The sequence below is a fragment of the Sclerotinia sclerotiorum genome, genomic scaffold, assembly GCF_000146945.2.
Source record: "Sclerotinia sclerotiorum 1980 UF-70 scaffold_4 genomic scaffold, whole genome shotgun sequence".
Lineage (NCBI taxonomy): Eukaryota > Fungi > Ascomycota > Leotiomycetes > Helotiales > Sclerotiniaceae > Sclerotinia > Sclerotinia sclerotiorum.
Window position 1 is genome coordinate 160,015 of NW_001820832.1, and position 16,717 is coordinate 176,731.

The following is a 16,717-nucleotide window of genomic DNA, read 5'->3' on the forward strand; positions in this document are numbered from 1 at the left end:
ATAGGACATAGGTACGTACATAGGTACGTAGTATATAATAGCAACTCTGGATATATATAATTTCCACTCGATGCATTCACGGAATCCGCTCTGCATTTTGTAGACTTCCATTTTCTCATCTCAATCTCATCTCAATCTCAATCCCAAGAACAAGAACCAGCAATCCAGTCCGGAAATAAATATTATCTATACCTACACAATAATGGAGTTCCTCTCCCTCTCTTCCTCGCTCTTTATTGTGTGCCTCACTTGCGCGCTATCTTCTCAGCTGTTATCGTATCTGCGCTTGTGGTGGTATAATTCCCATGCGGATGTTCCGCTCGTAGGAAATTCGTGGTGGGATATTTTGACGTGGAGGGGTTTATCCGGGAAGGAACTTTTGGTTGATGCTTATCGGAAGGTGAGTGGGATATTCTTATTTCTTTTTCTTATTATTATTTTTTCCATCTCCCTAGTTTTTTGGAGGGTGTTTTGATGATGAGTAAAGATGACTGTTAAAAAAAGTGTTTCTGGAGTAATTTCATGGAAAGGGAATATATTCCGTATGGAAAATACTAGGTATATTATATTGTGAAATAAGTGGCTAATTTGAAATGGATAAATAAATAGTACTCGAAAAATGGAAAGGCTTTTCGAATGAATGGGTCTTTAGGTCCTCAGTGGGCGTTGCCTACTTCTGTTTTTGCGCAGGCGGGGAAGATGGGGACCGCGGATTTGGATCCTTATGAGGCGAATGAAGATGTATGTTTTGTTTTCTCCTTTTTTGTGGTTTATTTTATATCCTCATGTTGTTGATATGATGTGAGGATTGATGATTTCATCATGATGCAATTGGATGATTTGATTCGACCCGATCTATGGACTGCAGGAAGAAGTCCACAGACAGATTGTAAGAATAATAAATTAATATACATATAACAAAAAATAGTTCCTTCTAATCCGACCCTTCCTCTCAACCGAAAGCGAAGACCTAATCCCCTTCATCACCAAATTAACCCGCTGCATCCCCGAAATCATCCCGCTCCTCCTCTCCGAAACCACAACTGCTTTTCGGCAAAACTTCGCTCCGGGACATCATTCTACGGAAAAGGATCACGAGGGTTGGACTCATACTTGTTTGTATGCTCATGTTAATGTTTCGCTTGCGCGTATCGTGAGTCGGTTTTTGTGTGGAGAGAAATATTCGGCTGATGAGGCGTGGGTGGATAATGTGGCGACGTTTGCGAGGGGGATTTTTTTTTCCGGCATGTTGCTTAGGAGGTTGCCGAGGTGGTGTCATCAGTTTGTGGCGCCGTGGATGGGGACTTCGAGACAGGTTGCTGTGATTGAGAGGGGGGTGACGGGGGATGTACTGGCCTTGGTTAGGGGGGATGTTAAGGGTGAGAGTTATGAGACTGGGGTTTTACTGCCTATGTTGGTGGAGGATGTGAGGGGGAAGAAAAAATTCGTGGGGAAGGCAGATGGGGAGTTGGTGTGGGGTGTTCATAATAGGATTTGTAGGTTTTTTTTTGCGACGGTTGATACAACGACGCTTACGTTTACGCATGTGCTTTATGATGTTATTGGACATCGTAAGAAGTTGTATGTGGAACCTATGAGGAAGGAAATTAGAGATGTATGGAAGAAATTTGGAGGGGTGTGGAATAGAGAGAGTCTGGGGGAATTGAAGAGTTTGGATGCATTTATGAGGGAAAGTCAGAGATTACATCCGTTGGGTTATACATTGGGAAGTAGAAAGGTAGCGAGGAGAGAGGGATTGGATTTTGTTAGTAAAAGCGAGGATGGGGAAAAAATCATTCATATTCCTTTTGGGGAGAGGATCGAGGGTTTAGCTTGGGCTATTCATCAGGATGATGTTCATTATGATGATCCGGAGGTGTTTAATGGCTTTAGGACTAGGGATGAGAGTATTGCGTGCTCGAATCCTAGCGAGACTTTTATGAGTTTTGGATATGGTATGTTTGGCTATTTCTTCTTGTCTTTTTTTCTTCCCGACTTCAAATTTACATGCCATGGGCAAGGAAATGGGTCAATTGTCTGTGCATTCGAGGAACAGAAATAATTACTAACGAGGTGTCAGGTCGTCACGCATGTCCAGGTCGATATGTAGCTCTCACGATGGAAAAAATCATGTTGATTGAATTTCTCATGAACTATGACTGGAAAGAGATAGATAGGTTGAAGGATTGGTCGTTTGGATGGAATAATATCCCGGATATGGCTAGTAAAGTTCATATTAGAAGGTTGAGCGAAGAAGAGGTGAAGAAGTTGTGGGAATAGGTTTTAGATTTAGACTTGGTGCGGATGGTGCATGGTGGTGGTTGTTTTTGTATTGTGGTGTCTGTTCAATTTAGGGGGGTTATATAAGATGGATCGGCTCCAACTTATCTTGTTCTGCTTTATGCTTTTTACTTTTTACCTTTGCTTCTTAAAATACACATTTATGAATCAGGTGATCATTAGCCCATTCTTGTCATATAGCAAAACTCGATACTCAATGCACATACAAGTGAGTATACTATTCCTACCATAGCCACCAACCACTTCGCAATCATGAAAGCCAACAAGTCCTCCAACAAGATGATTTCATGACTTACCTCCTGGGATTTCTAATCTAAAAGAACACGCGATTATTCCACCAACACTAATGGTCACTAAGAAATCTTCGTCGAGACAACCTTAAGTCACAGACAGTATTCTAAAACCCTAGTTCTACTAGGTAGATACAAAACTATCAATCAATCCCCCCCCACCAAATTCCCCAATCTAAACACATTATTGAATCTTGTTTTATAAAATCAATAAACATTCCTAATACAATCTCCTGGTTTTTCCACACTTTGGTTACTTTTCAAGTACCTAGCCTTACGTTTGATGGTTGTAGGTTTCAAGTCTAAGATTATATATGTATGTTGCGTGGATGGATATGTAATCTTATGTGTATATGTTTGAAGACTCGGTGATGTTCTCTTATCAAGTAGGTTTTACTGATGTGTAAATCATGGGAATATAAATTTTATTTTACGTTGAGATTACACTTTCGAGGATATGAATTGAATGAATTTTAAGGGAATAGATTCTTATGTGTAAATAAATCTTCAAATTAGCCTCTAAAGCTCATACATCTACTACATCAACCATATCCATTCCATCATCAACCCCGATTTTTTTCCTTTCCCATTCCCTCATCCCCAGCCCATCCTATCCATCAACCTAACCTCCCACCCGAATCAAACCCTCACAATCCCAAAAAACTCCGCCATCTTAAAGGCACCTACATACTGCGGCGCCCATTCCTTCAACGCCGCCAAAATGAGCTGATCCCTCGTCAACCCGTGTTCCTTTTGCAATTTTTTCAATTTCTTCTTGCTATCTTCTGGTAGATATTTTATGAGTTTTTCATAGGCGTCGATTTGTTTCTTGGTGGCTTTTATGTCGGTGGTGGGGACTTCGAAGGTGGTTGAGGAGGAGGAGGAGGAGGGGGTGCGGGGTTTTAGGGGGGAGTGTGTGCGGTGTTGGAGGAGATGTGGTGGGAGGGAGGGCATGGTTAGAGGAGAGGGATGTGGGTTATGGAGATGCTAGCTAGGTGTGTAGAGTTAGGGGTGGTGGTGAATGGGGAGGATTGTGGTTGGTAATTGTGAATGATGATTTGATTTTAGTAGGATTAATGAAAGATGATAACATATGTTAAGAAAAGAGTGAATGGATGTATGAGTACCTAGGTACCTAGATAAATAAAAGTTCAGGAACGCTATTCCGTACAAATTCTTAATTGCGTACTAGAGAGTTTGTCAACCACACTTGGCAGTTGGTTTGTTCATTCCTTTCATACATCTTTACAGCACACCAAGAGATTCATTATAGATATGAAAAGAACAGTGCCACAGCGAAAAGGTTGCTGGACCTCAGAAAAGTCCTATTGCGTTGGTTGTTTGTCCAAGTTGGGAGAACTCAGGCCACAAAGATGGTCAAACTTTTGCGGCGTCTAAAAAATATACTGACCGACCAACTTCAATTCCAATCCCAATTACAATCTCTGGCCGCGTCCATTCTGCTTATTTCATAATGAGCTTGGCAAAAGACTCCGACTGGTTTCTGGTTGTAGTGTGAAGTAATTTCTATAGTACAATTGTGTGGTTAGGACTTGAGATTGTAACATCAGCCGATAACCAACGGAATAGAGGTAGTTGATATAAGAGAATTGCACTGTCCACAACCATTTACTCGAAATTGGATAATAAAAGAAAAGGACATATAGATATCTGCATTAATTCCAAAACGCCAATACATGTCATTTCCAAAATGACAGGGGAATAGTAATGACACAGTAAAAAGTTGCTTGTAACCACGTTTGACAGGATTTAAAACGGAATATATAAAAAAAAGAATGGAAACACTCACTGCAATCATTCCTCCTACAAACTAAACTCCAACCTATTTCCAGCAAAATCCCTCGCGAAGAACCTAATCGGGTATTCCACCCCCTTCGCACCTAGATAAGAACAGTCACGATCAAGCATTCCAAAATCCACTCCACAACATCTCTTTCTCGTCATCGCATGCCAAAAACAATACTTCCCTTTACCAAAAAAATAAAAACGGCAATCAAATACTCACCACTATCAACTTCTCCCGGCTTATCAGCCTCTCTCGGTCTCGCCTCTCCCGCCTCCTCACTCTCAAAAAAAGTCCAAATTTTCTTCTGTAACTCTATCAGAGCCTCTGAACTCGCTACCTTAAAACAAGGATGACGAGAAGATTTTGGTTCTGAGGGGGATCCAGAGTCTGAGATGTGGATTTGCTGTCCTTGGGGTGTTATGTCGAACCTTTTGGGGACGGTTAGTGGGATGTGGGTAGATGTGGATATTGGACAGATAAATAATTGAGGGGAGTATAGAATACTGTAATGGGTAGAAGGAAGAGGAAGAAAAGAGTATTTACCAAGCAAGATGATCCTTCTGTAAGACTGGCACCGGAACCGATGTAAATCCCAACACTTCGTCGTAAAACTTCTTTGCTAGATGGAGAGTGCCAGGTAGCACCGTAAGGTTTACATGAGCGATCCCTGTGATGAGCATCTTGGATATCCGAATTGTAACCTTGAATTCAAAACTTTTAACTCTTGAACTCTTGAATTGTTTTGAAGTAGAACGTAGTTCATAGGTTGTATTTATTTGCTGATTTGATTTGCGATACTAACGGATAAAATAAATCCTAAGGAGAGGTCATGGTGGGGGTGGATCTCGTGAAAAGCGTGGGAAACCAATGAGGGGTCTAGCTAGCTTTTACATCCTCTACTGCGTAAAATACATCTTCATCCCTAGAAATCACGCAATCTAAATGAACACTAATATTTTCCCTGATCACATATACTAATCCTATTTGAACAGTAAATACAACGAGTAGATTAGATGAAGACAGTCAATATTAAGGTTCACGGATTCTCTCATGATCTTCAAAGACGATAACCTTATATGATTAAACCAAACCATTTTGACTTTCGGATTTGTATTCCTTTAGCTAATGTGCCTACTCATATAAATCCAAACTCCAGCTCCTACTCCAACTCCGAACAAAAAAACTAAAAAAAAAAAAAAAACTAAGATCCCATCAATAGCCACAGACCTCGAATATCAACAGAATATTGCTTTTCTTTTTTCCCCAGACCAAAAGCGTATATTCTGCGATTCTTCGAAAATATGCTCATTTATATCGCTCCATGTCTTTAAGCCTCATCAGGATTATCTGAGTTTAGTCTTCTTTCCCGGCGCCGCCTTTCCGCACTTTTTTGATATTGCGTTGATGTGTCATCCCCATCCAAACGTGTCTGTTTGAGACTATTGGCGAGCGAGTTAACCGAACCCTCTTTTACATAACCTCCTCTTACGGAACCATCTCTTATAGAAGGCTCTCTTAAAGACCCTTCTTTTATAGAACCCCCTCTTATAGAAGGCTCTCTTAAGGAATCCCCTCTTGCAGAACCTCCTCTTACGGAACCATCTCTTATAGAAGGCTCTCTTATAGAAGGCTCTCTTAAAGAAGGCTCTCTTAGAGGACCCCCCCTTTCAGACCCCCCTCTTTCAGAACCCCCTCTTTCAGACCCCCCTCTTTCAGAACCCCCTCTTATGGAACCCTCTCTTAAAGAACGCTCTCTGACAGAATGTTCTTTTATAGAAGCCTCTCTTGAAGAATCGTCTCTAAAAGAATGCTCTCTCAAAGAAACCTCTCTTTCAGACCCCACCCCTTTCAGACCCACCCCTTTCAGACCCCCCTCTTATAGAACCCGTCTCTTATAGAAGGCTCTCTTAGAGAACCCCCCCTTTCAGAACCCCCTCTTTGAGAACCTCCTCTTTCAGAAGCCCCCCTTTCGGAACCCCCTCTCAATGAGCTCTCTCTTAAAGTACCTAGCCTGTCAGAAGGCGCAATACTACGTGTATCGTTGGAAGGTTTTCTCCGAGGATCCTCAGACTCCGAATCATAATTAGACCTGCTTCCTTTATCACGCTGCGAGCGACCAGATTCTCTGGTCCTCGACCGCTCACGATATGGCGCCTTGCTTTTTTCTCGATCCTCTGTGTCACTATCTTGAGGGGGATAATTTCTATCTTTCTGATCCCTACTGCGAAGGGAATCTTCCTTATATCGATGATCCCTATCACTAGAACGACGTGATTTTCCACGATCTTTATCTTCACGATCTCTCTCTCGATGACCATCCCCAGATCTGTGAGGTCTCCTATCACCAGAGTTTACGGTGCCGTTGTTGACAATAATAGTTGGTTTCAGAGTAACATTAATAAGAGCCCGTCTCTCTTGCCCTCTCGTTATAGTGACAGTACGTCTTTCATAGGAGCCATGATCATTGCCGGAACGACGCGAGCCTGATTTCTCTGTCTTCCTACTGCTCGAAGGAGTGGATTCTACCATTAGAACCTGCTTACGCTTTCTATCCTTGTTTTCGTATACTTCGAGAGATTCTTCGCTTTCCTCCCCACCTGAAATCACTATAACCGACTTGGTCTTTTTGTAGTCATAACCTTTTAGATCGTCGGGTTTAAGTTCATTCACGAAAATGTAGTCATCGATACGGGATGAGAACGCCGGCATTGCTGTTGGGAAGCCAATTAGGCGGAGTATTGGCAGGAAGGTAGTGGAAAGAAATGATATTCTAAATATACGAGAGCTTATTATGATCGGAATCCGATTGTAGGTTAATTGTGAGTTGAACGTTGCAGTTGTAGGTTGATGATGATTTCTATGATACCAAGAACAGCATACCACCTTAAATAGTCGAAAGTACCAACAAGTTCCCAGCTCCAACGCAGATATTGGACCAGTGCACCAAACAATTGAAAATATTGAGCCGGCCTAGACGCGTCTCTTCCGGATGACTTACAACCGATGAATATTAGAATCCCCCTTCAGAAGGTTTCTTATTGGTGGAAATGCACATAATAAGGTCGCGTTGGCGTAGCTAAATGGTCAAACTGAATTGACGAGCAACATGTTTGAGGCCTCATACCAGTGAAAGACCATTTAATTGAAATACAGGAGAAGGTTACTGGTTGCGGTCGTGAATGACCAGACTAGGGCGGGAAAGGAGTTGTAGAAAACGGAAAAGCAAAAGAGGCATGCAAATACAACTTAAAAGATCATAAAATCAATTACGATTTCTCAAACAGCTCCATCAGACTTCCATTAAAGCATTTTGAAGGCTTGAAGTATCTTGATTTTTTCTTCGAGGCGGCACCTCTCAGCATCCAGGTCGAGCTAGCATTTGAGCATTGTTCATGCTCACCGAATAATTATCCTATGCATCCTCATTCTATCCCCCATACAATTTCTCCCACATACTGAGGAGAGAAAAGAAGTAATGTACCACCCGAACCAAGTAGATGTCTTTCGATGCCTTGGAGTGTAATACTGTGAGTGAATCGAAATCTAGCCAACTCCTAACAGGCCTCAAGACCACCGTGAGTGTTAAAGGCTATTACTATCAATTCCTTCTCGAGGTATGACCGACCATCTTATCAGCAATCAAGCGCTCGAGCTCCTCATTGCATTCTGATACTTTCTGAAGGTCAGCGTGTAACCAATCTGACTTGGAGATCGTCATCGGAACAAACGCTTCGGGAAAGTACCTCATTTACCTGCTAGACTATGCTCTCCGCCCAGTGGTCCGCCTTTTCCAGAGAACTTGGATTAGCAATGGAATTAAATTTCCCTAGGCAGGCCAAAGATTTCACAACGAAGAGCACAGAATTCAGAGGTTATATTAAGATTGTGTGCCCTTTCTCATACCCGGTGATAAACATAGTTAAGTTGCGATGGTCCATCTGGGATGCAATTCAACTTCCAAAAGCATGCAGTCTCAGGGCAGAGCGCACCTTGGTTGGTGGTTTTTAGGCCGCTCTTTGTGGTTCACTAGTACTGTTCTTATCAAGTATCGAAGATACTCTTTCTACTACCCGAAATGCTTCAAGATCTTTGTATCAATCTACCAGGGAAACTACATTATGGGGCCAAAGATCGAATGTCAAACGAAACAAAAGTGAGTAAAAAGTGATAGATATCTATCTCTCTCTATTCTCTACTGCTCATTTGTGGTGCTCTTGTATGTGCATTCTAGGCATTTACAAACATTCATTTACGGAAATTTGAAAATACCACTATGTATTGCATGAAACGAGACGTACAACGAGATGAAGACATCAGAGAAGCAGGAAAACTGACAAAAGAAGAAACAGCTGCAAATCGTGGGGACTTGGTCAACTGCCCAAGACGTTGAATTTGGATACTAGGCAGAATTCAAAGCCGGCCGTTGACGCCCTTCATTGCAACTATGAATGAAACAAGACCCTTTAGATCTCCACTTCAATTCAGAAAGATCCAGTGATGGCGTCGGCCATATCAAGAGGACGTAATCCTGATTATTCCTCACTAAGAATAAACCTGCTCTTCGGTGAAAAAAGATGACCAAAAGGTAACCTTCAATGTTTCTTTTCAATTAGGACCATCAAAACATTCACAAACAAAACTAAATTGAAAATAATGACATAAAAAAACCTAATTACGATTTAGAACAATGCAGTGGTCATCACCTCATCCACATTTGGATGTAAGGTTAGCTAGCCTCAGTGGCCCAAGCTCCAAAATTTATCTACACACATCAGCCCTCTTCAGCCCAACACAAACAATAAGCTTCCTCAGCACTCACCCCATCCAAACCAAACCAACACAACCCTCAATCCATCCATCCATCCAACAACAACCATGGACCCTCAAGACACCCAGGAAACATCCATCAAAAAGCGAGGACCCAAACCTCTCCAATCCTCCAACCGCAAGACCCAATACCTAATCCTCTACAACTTTGTCTCCTCACTCCTCTGGCTTGTCGTCCTAGGCCGAGTGCTCCTCCTAGTACCACTCGTTGGTTTCGGCCGCCTATATCCCGGGGTCGGCCAATTCGTAAAATGGACACAGACAGTTGCACTTCTAGAAGTTGTACATGCAGCGATTGGTTTGTTTTCCTCTCATCTACATTCCATGTGCGGCTGAGAAAATGTTATGCTAATATTGGATATCGATAGGAGTTGTCCGGGCCCCTGTTAGCACAACCAGTATGCAAGTAGCCAGTCGCTTGCTTCTCGTTTGGTTTATTGTGAATCCATTTCCTTGGGTTGCGAAGAGTGCGGGATATTCATCTATGCTTATTGCGTGGAGTGTTACGGAAGTTATTCGCTACTCCTACTTTGTTATTACGCTCAGCGGCTACAAACCAGCTATCGTTACTTGGTTTCGATACAATACCTTTTTCGTTCTATATCCTTTGGGGATTAGCAGCGAGTGTTGGTTGATATATAAATCTATTGAGCCTGCCGTGGATGTGTATGGATCGCTGTATGCTTTAGCTTTGAAGTTGATTCTCCTAATTTATATTCCTGGTATGTTGTGTATAGTGATTGTGTTGGTTAGATGGATGCTAATGAATACGTAGGATCTTATATTTTGTTCACGCACATGATCAAGCAAAGGAGTAAAGTTTTCCGAGCTCAGCGAGAGGCATCGAAAAACGAATAAAGCTTCACATCAGGATAGATCAAAGATCATATAGAGGTTAAGACAGTTCGGATGACAAGCATACATTATCAATCTATAAAATATACATTCACAACATAAAATCAGTCCTGTGCACGAGTTCACATATGTTATGCTGCCGATTCCATGTGAACCGTCAAGTCTCGTTGTCTGCTTTGTATTCGAGGATTGTATCAAGTCTTGGACTTTGCAACCGATATCTTCGTAATATTACTAGTGCAGATGTCAATAGATTTTTCATCGAGTTTGGTAATGGCAAGCGAAGAAACACATGATCTATTCATAAGACTACAAGCTGCAATGTACAGAAACATAGATATCATGCATGCCTTTATTCAACCAATCAAGAGTCAAAAAGAGAAGGTTAAAAAGATGAGAGAATCAAAAGATGTAATGGAAGGAGTCTCGTCTTTTCCCTCATTTCACTGGTTGACGCCTGTCGCCTCTTTGCCATACCCTACCACCTTTCCTACACTTAATAAAAATCCTCTGCAATTCTCTTTGAGGAATAACTTTCAGCCACCGAAAGGAAAATAAAAGTCCTCCACAGCGTGCTCGGAAAATGTATCTAGTTCCTCCAACAAGTCAAGAAATTGGAAAATAGGCCGAAGGATTATGCACGACTTTGGCTGCAAACCAGCATGTCCAGCACACCTAGGAGATAATAGAAGAGATTGTCGAAACTTGTCAGATGTCATGCATTTGTAAACCTGAGAATCGAGATGAGAATAATTATGGCGTGGGTATTCATATTATTAAAAATTGGATGCGATAGAGTTATAGTCAAGCTTAATGTCGTGAAGACGTTGGAGGGTGTCCTCCATCACGGAAATCACCACCATTGGAGATCGGTTGTGCTTCTGGTTTACGTCCGGCTAACCAAAAGTCAATGGCCGCAACGACATCCTCTCCTCTTTCATCCTCATAGGCATATATAATCTACGATGTGTTAGTATCCACATGAACTCATGCGTAATATCGTGAATGATAAACATTACGTACCTCTCGAGTGCTCGTATGTAGCATGCGAATGTTTTTATGAGGAACAATATGAACAGCGTTAGTCTCAATATTCCTGATTTCAATAAAGTTCGGTTCGAAAGCAAGTATCCAAGGGTACGAAAGGGCAAAGCTCTGTGGTAGCCCTTCCCAATCAATCCTCCAGTCGGGTCTAGCTCGCCAACCATTACGATTGACAAAGAAGGAGAATTCAGAGTAGTTGAGAAGAAATTCTCCGTTCAAGCGTTCTATGTGTATTGGTCGTACGTTCTCCTTTCGCGCAACGAAGTCCAAAGATGTATCCGCTTGATCCAGGAGAGACTGGGTTTCCAGGGTTTCCAAGGATACTACTTCAAATCCACGCGCACAAGCAACACATAGTTTTGATTTTAAGAAATGTATCGACGAAGATTCTGTTGGAATGTAAAATTCTTTGAATGCCTTCAACTCGTCCTGACCGTTGCTAAACATTTTGAATCCCTTTTGCTTCTTTCCCTTAGACATAGCATCATTGGGCTCGAATACTTTGATGGTCGTTGACAAAGCCGATGATTTGACACAGCAGACAAGGTGGCGACCTAGACATATCCCCGTGCGGAAGAAGTTACAATGACTTTGAATCTTCTTGGGCCGTTTCGAAAGCGCAGGTTCGGTCGGATTCAGCGCAGAAAGAGGATAAGACTGCAAAGACTTATTAGATAGAACCAGCAGAAGGTTATATTCCTCGAGAACATCAATTTGCGTCACACTGGTAGCATCCAATACTCGAACTGGTTTTGCGGCAGCATCTTTTGATCTGCGATCAGAAACGAATATGCCCGAGTCTGTGCCGTATATCAGTTTACGGCCACCATCAAATGGTGCCACGCAATTGACCCGGTTCGCCGTCGTGAAGAAGTTACTAGAAATGATAGATTTATTGTAAAAATCGCCTCGCGCTCGTAGTATGGCCTGCTGTTCACCTATATGCTCCATCCATTTGTTCCTCATACCTGCACTGCTGGCATACAGTGTCAGTTCATAGCCACCTCTACCAAGATGTCTGAACGTGATGGGGAATCCATCCTTCTTATTGTTGTTGTCGTTTGTAGGAGTTTTGGTGGGAATCAAACTTGAGGACGGGCGTTTCACCACCCCAAGTTTAGGCATAAACTCCTCCATTTCGCGAATGGTCAATAGTTCCAGAGGAATTGGACGGCGATATACTTTGATTTCCTCCTTCTTTGCCACCGTCTTGATACGAACAAGAAGTACAGCATGATCGAAAAGATAGGCCTGAATATCTGTTGGGTCCGTAGGTGTCTTCTTCAAGGGTCCTTTATGTATAAGCTCTCGGTTCTCGTCGGTAAGCTTAAGGTCTACACGCTCGTTGGGCCTGAAACGGAGCTGTTCGTGCAATCTTTTTAGGTTGAAGCGGTTCTCGGCTTTGCCAGACTCGGCATTGACTCTGGTAAGGAGTTCACGAATCATCTTCATGGCTTTCGGAATGTCTTCCTTGTCCTTATTGCCATCGTCGGTATATTTGAGAACGTTGTCTAGTAAGAGTGGATAACGAGCAAGTCTTGTTGTTGGCTTCGTTAAATAACCATTAAGTTCAAGCTTTCGTGACTCTTTTCGCCGTTCCGTCTCGTCCACAAATTTGGAGAACGAGGGATTCAAGGATCGTTCGTTCTCAAACTCAAACTTACCAGCCAGTTGGTTTGATCCATATATGATGAAAGGCTCAAATTGTGGAACAAACTCGAGGAATATATCACCCACACACTGAACAACAGGATGCTTTCGTTGTCGTTCTGTAAGAGACTCGGCGAATTTAGAACTGACGGCATGAATACTCGGGGGGTCAACGATATTTGAAAATATGGTCCTGACTATCCTCTCCTTTCGAGCCTCTGGAATAGGTGATGGGGATAGCTGGTTAGATGAACGTAGTGGGAGAATCCAGAAATCTCTTAGATATTCAAGATCTTTTACAAAATCCCTCTCAGTATACATAATCTCCGAAATGACCTCTTGGCGTTTCTTCTCTCGTTCCCCGACACTGTCCGCAATTTCCTGGGAGACGGTGTTGATCCAGAGTTTCTGCTCATCTGGTTCGTCGACATCATGCAAACTTGCTTCGGATTTCTCTCGGCGAAGACCTGGTTGTGGCTTCAGGTTCAATCGAGATTGTTGTTCGAGTCGACGAGGGCAAGCTATCGAATAGCACAACTGGTCTCTAGTACACGTTGGTGAATAACATTCAGTAAGTAAGACGAACACGCCATTAACTTCTGGTGCTTCATGAGGTTCGTCCATCATTGTTTCTCGGAACTGGTACATCTCTGTAGCTGAATCACGTAACCGATGATCGTAAGTCACATCATGAAAAAATTTCTGGGCGTCAAGAGCTCGTCCAAGCAACAAGGCAAGATTCCGATCGGTAGTCTTGATGATGTATGAAATAACGTCCACCGCCTCCGCTCCGCTGAACGCATTCTTGTATGTAAGATCGTTCTTCGTTCTATCGCCAATATTGATCTTTTCTCGGAAGCAGTCGCCGACGCGCGACAACAGAGCAGGGTATACAAGGGGAGCTTTGTGTCGGGATGATCCTCCGGCTGTGCTGCTAATTGATTTTGCCGAAGGACGATGAGTTAGGACATCTGACTGCTCTGGCGGGACAATGGTTGAAGCCATGGACATCGAACGGCCCATATCTGGCGCAACAGTCGAAGCCATGCTAGCAGTCCTTGTTGCAGTAGCAGGAACAGGAGGCGGGATGGAGAATGCTGGTAACTCCTGCGGCCCGTTCCCCGAGGTCCGTCGACTTGGAATGACTCGTCCACTCATGGTTTGATGCTGGTCACGATCTTGCGGATAGGTAGTCAGTGACATTGTGCGCTCATCAGGTCTTTCGGGGATGTTGCGTCCGAGCGCAGTTGTTTTTGCTGGTTGCTGTTGGTATTGAGCCTGCCGAAAAGCGTTTGCAGGAGCTTGATTAAAGTTGTTAGGCGGCTGGTACATGTTTGGCCTAGGTATACTCGCCATGGACTGAGAGCGATAAGGGTCGGAGGCCAGTGCTGGAGGGTTGCCGGGATAGAACCGTTGTTGCGGGGGTCTAGGAGGAAATGGTTGTTGAGGAGATATGCGCTGAGGAGTAGGGTATGGTCTTCGATCGCTACGAACCTGCTGTGGTAATGAATGAGGCTGTGGTTGAGAAGGTACTTGTCCAGGGGGCGGCTGTCGTGGACCTTGATAATAGCCATTGGCCATTCCACCTCCGTTTGGCATATTGTTCCCCTGTGGAGGCCGGTATCCGCCCTGGCCTTGGGGCTGTCTAGGAGGCATACCATTTTGCATTCCTGGCGTCTGCGAAGACATCGTTTGTGTGCGACCTTGAGGCACAAATGGAGGAGACACGGATGAAGTCATAGTCTGCGATCGGCCGGGAGGAGGGGCAGCACCAAAGATATTCGAAAAAGCGGTTTCCCGCTGGTAGTTCGAAGCATGCCCGTATTCATTTGGTCGGCCACCATTTCCCCTTCCCTGCTGGTAGTCCGCCATTATTACCTTGCCAAACGGTACTTTTGTTTTGTGAATGCGATGGAACTCTATTCGTTGACTCTTCTGTTGGCCTAGAATGAGGAGCCAAGACTCGAAGCCGAGGGAATTAACCCCGGAGTAGCCTCAAAAACAATGATGTTATGTACCCTATTGTAACTTCCACTAGTACAGAGTATAATATCCCTATGTTCTTTCGATTGTAGTGGTTGTTGAGGTTGACAGATAGGTAAAATGATGATTAACTTTGTTGTTTCGGGGGATGAGTTGGGGTTGTAGTTGATCAGCTCAAGCGAATGAATGATCAACAAGCCTTCAAGAGTCGTCTCGTATTGCGTGTTTAACTTATTGTTTATCTGTCGAAGGAGAACATATTAAATTGTAATAAAATCAAATACAAAAAGCAATGAAGAAATGCTCCAAAGCTGTATGCCTTTTCTCTTTTCTGGATGCCCCTATGCTAGGATTTTACGACCTCCTCTTTAATGGGACGTAGAATACCAAGTACAGGGCGTTGAATTGTGTTGTATTATTTTGGTATATGTGAATTTTTGGCTCACCACTTGTTGACGTTCTCTTTTGCGGTGCGCGCCGGAATATCGAATTGTACCGTATCCTTTAGCGTGTCTTTTCGGGTGCGCCGATAGGAATCCTGTCTCCGCAGTTACAACACTTTGTGAGGAGTTATATATGGACAACCAAGGTGATATTAATAGTCAGAGCTGTCGGGACATCCAAACATTCATTGAATTTGGCATCTGTGAAATTTAGTTTCTAGCAAAGTGTCATACATACTTATATATATATCAATTTGTGAATTGGATGTTTTCAGAATTCGGGGTGTCAGTCAGGTGACTAGACTATTAAGCCGCCCTGCTTCCCTACTGAGAATGGATTTTGTGCATCCGTGCAGAGAAGGCGTCTCTAGCCTTAGCTCCTCCAACCTAGATTGGATTTGATAGCTTTCAATCAACAACACAATAACCTCACAACTTATCAAACAACAACTTTTCATCCAACTCCAGTACGCAAATACAACCACGGAGGGAAATAGCCATGGCGGAATCTGATCTCGCCCCAAAATTCGCCCCCTTCTTTGGAATGGTATGGGACCAAGCTTCGTGGTCTTATTGACGGTGTTATACTAACAGCTTCTGCAGGCTGGCATTGCGTTTGCGATGACTTTCGGATGTATGTCATCATTCTCCAGACCTACAGATGTTATATATCACTAATAGCTTCAAGGTATCGGGGCCGCATATGGTACAGCAAAGTCTGGAATTGGAATTGCAGGTGTTGGTACCTTTAGACCCGACTTGATTATGAAAGTACGTAACCACTTGGGAAGATCTATACAGGTTGCTCCCGCTAATTTGATGTTCTATCTAGTCACTCATTCCTGTCGTTATGTCCGGTATCATTGCCGTCTACTCTCTCGTCATCGCCGTTCTGATAGCAGGAGATATTGGACCTCCTCCTGGCCAAAGTTACAGCTTATTCAAGTGCGCACACCCCATCCGACTATACCTAGGTCAACACTAATATATTTATAGCGGATTCATGCATCTGGCGTGCGGTTTGTCAGTCGGGTTGACGGGCCTGGCCGCTGGATATGCAATTGGGATAGTTGGTGACATGGGCGTTCGATCATACATGCAACAATCACGAATCTTCGTTGGGATGGTCTTGATATTGATTTTCGGCGAAGTTTTGGGACTATACGGGTAGGTGAACTCCAAAAATTAGCATCGAACTGTCTCATTTAAATCGTACTAATTTACTACTGCAGTTTGATTGTCGCTCTTATCCTCAATACCAAGAGCAGAGCTTAAAAGATTCACCCAACGGACATAAATGTTTTTTTCCGGTCATACGACAGCATTATTTGATTAGATATGGTTTGATGGCATTGCTTGGAGTTCAGGTTGTGCATAATTGTAACAGACGTGCTGCAAATGTTTCAAAATCGATCTCTGTACAATTCTTTCGAACAGGTGCAATCATAGTCTTCAACTTTAACACGACGAACTTCCTTTCTGAACATCACTAGTCGAATTCATGCGATTCTTGTGCG

General features: G+C 43.2%; 8 protein-coding genes across 8 annotated transcripts; 4 read left to right on the forward strand and 4 right to left on the reverse strand.

Moving 5' to 3' along the window:
- Positions 1–487: 487 nt before the first annotated feature.
- SS1G_03172 (hypothetical protein) lies at positions 488–2,280 on the forward strand (the record flags this gene model as incomplete). Its single annotated transcript, XM_001595034.1, has 4 exons — positions 488–514; positions 610–741; positions 929–1,955; positions 2,081–2,280. 4 exons carry the CDS (start codon positions 488–490, stop codon positions 2,278–2,280), a joined length of 1,386 nt encoding a protein of 461 aa, XP_001595084.1.
- Positions 2,281–3,230: 950 nt separating this feature from the next.
- Positions 3,231–3,545, reverse strand: SS1G_03173 (predicted protein; the record flags this gene model as incomplete). Its single annotated transcript, XM_001595035.1, has 1 exon — positions 3,231–3,545. The coding sequence occupies one exon, from the start codon at positions 3,543–3,545 to the stop codon at positions 3,231–3,233; it is 315 nt and encodes a 104-aa protein (XP_001595085.1).
- An 870-nt stretch (positions 3,546–4,415) lies between these two features.
- SS1G_03174 (hypothetical protein) lies at positions 4,416–5,078 on the reverse strand (the record flags this gene model as incomplete). Its single annotated transcript, XM_001595036.1, has 3 exons — positions 4,416–4,492; positions 4,618–4,826; positions 4,942–5,078. 3 exons carry the CDS (start codon positions 5,076–5,078, stop codon positions 4,416–4,418), a joined length of 423 nt encoding a protein of 140 aa, XP_001595086.1.
- A 647-nt stretch (positions 5,079–5,725) lies between these two features.
- SS1G_03175 (predicted protein) lies at positions 5,726–7,107 on the reverse strand (the record flags this gene model as incomplete). Its single annotated transcript, XM_001595037.1, has 3 exons — positions 5,726–6,197; positions 6,284–6,404; positions 6,543–7,107. The coding sequence occupies 3 exons, from the start codon at positions 7,105–7,107 to the stop codon at positions 5,726–5,728; spliced, it is 1,158 nt and encodes a 385-aa protein (XP_001595087.1).
- Positions 7,108–8,516: 1,409 nt separating this feature from the next.
- On the forward strand, positions 8,517–8,850 carry SS1G_03176 (predicted protein; the record flags this gene model as incomplete). Its single annotated transcript, XM_001595038.1, has 2 exons — positions 8,517–8,551; positions 8,748–8,850. The coding sequence occupies 2 exons, from the start codon at positions 8,517–8,519 to the stop codon at positions 8,848–8,850; spliced, it is 138 nt and encodes a 45-aa protein (XP_001595088.1).
- Positions 8,851–9,273: 423 nt separating this feature from the next.
- Positions 9,274–10,083, forward strand: SS1G_03177 (hypothetical protein; the record flags this gene model as incomplete). Its single annotated transcript, XM_001595039.1, has 3 exons — positions 9,274–9,523; positions 9,594–9,947; positions 10,001–10,083. 3 exons carry the CDS (start codon positions 9,274–9,276, stop codon positions 10,081–10,083), a joined length of 687 nt encoding a protein of 228 aa, XP_001595089.1.
- An 807-nt stretch (positions 10,084–10,890) lies between these two features.
- Positions 10,891–14,646, reverse strand: SS1G_03178 (hypothetical protein; the record flags this gene model as incomplete). Its single annotated transcript, XM_001595040.1, has 2 exons — positions 10,891–11,040; positions 11,104–14,646. The coding sequence occupies 2 exons, from the start codon at positions 14,644–14,646 to the stop codon at positions 10,891–10,893; spliced, it is 3,693 nt and encodes a 1,230-aa protein (XP_001595090.1).
- Positions 14,647–15,699: 1,053 nt separating this feature from the next.
- On the forward strand, positions 15,700–16,475 carry SS1G_03179 (hypothetical protein; the record flags this gene model as incomplete). The annotated part of the gene is made up of 5 exons (XM_001595041.1): positions 15,700–15,747; positions 15,882–15,971; positions 16,033–16,145; positions 16,197–16,367; positions 16,433–16,475. 5 exons carry the CDS (start codon positions 15,700–15,702, stop codon positions 16,473–16,475), a joined length of 465 nt encoding a protein of 154 aa, XP_001595091.1.
- Between the last annotated feature and the right edge of the window lie 242 nt (positions 16,476–16,717).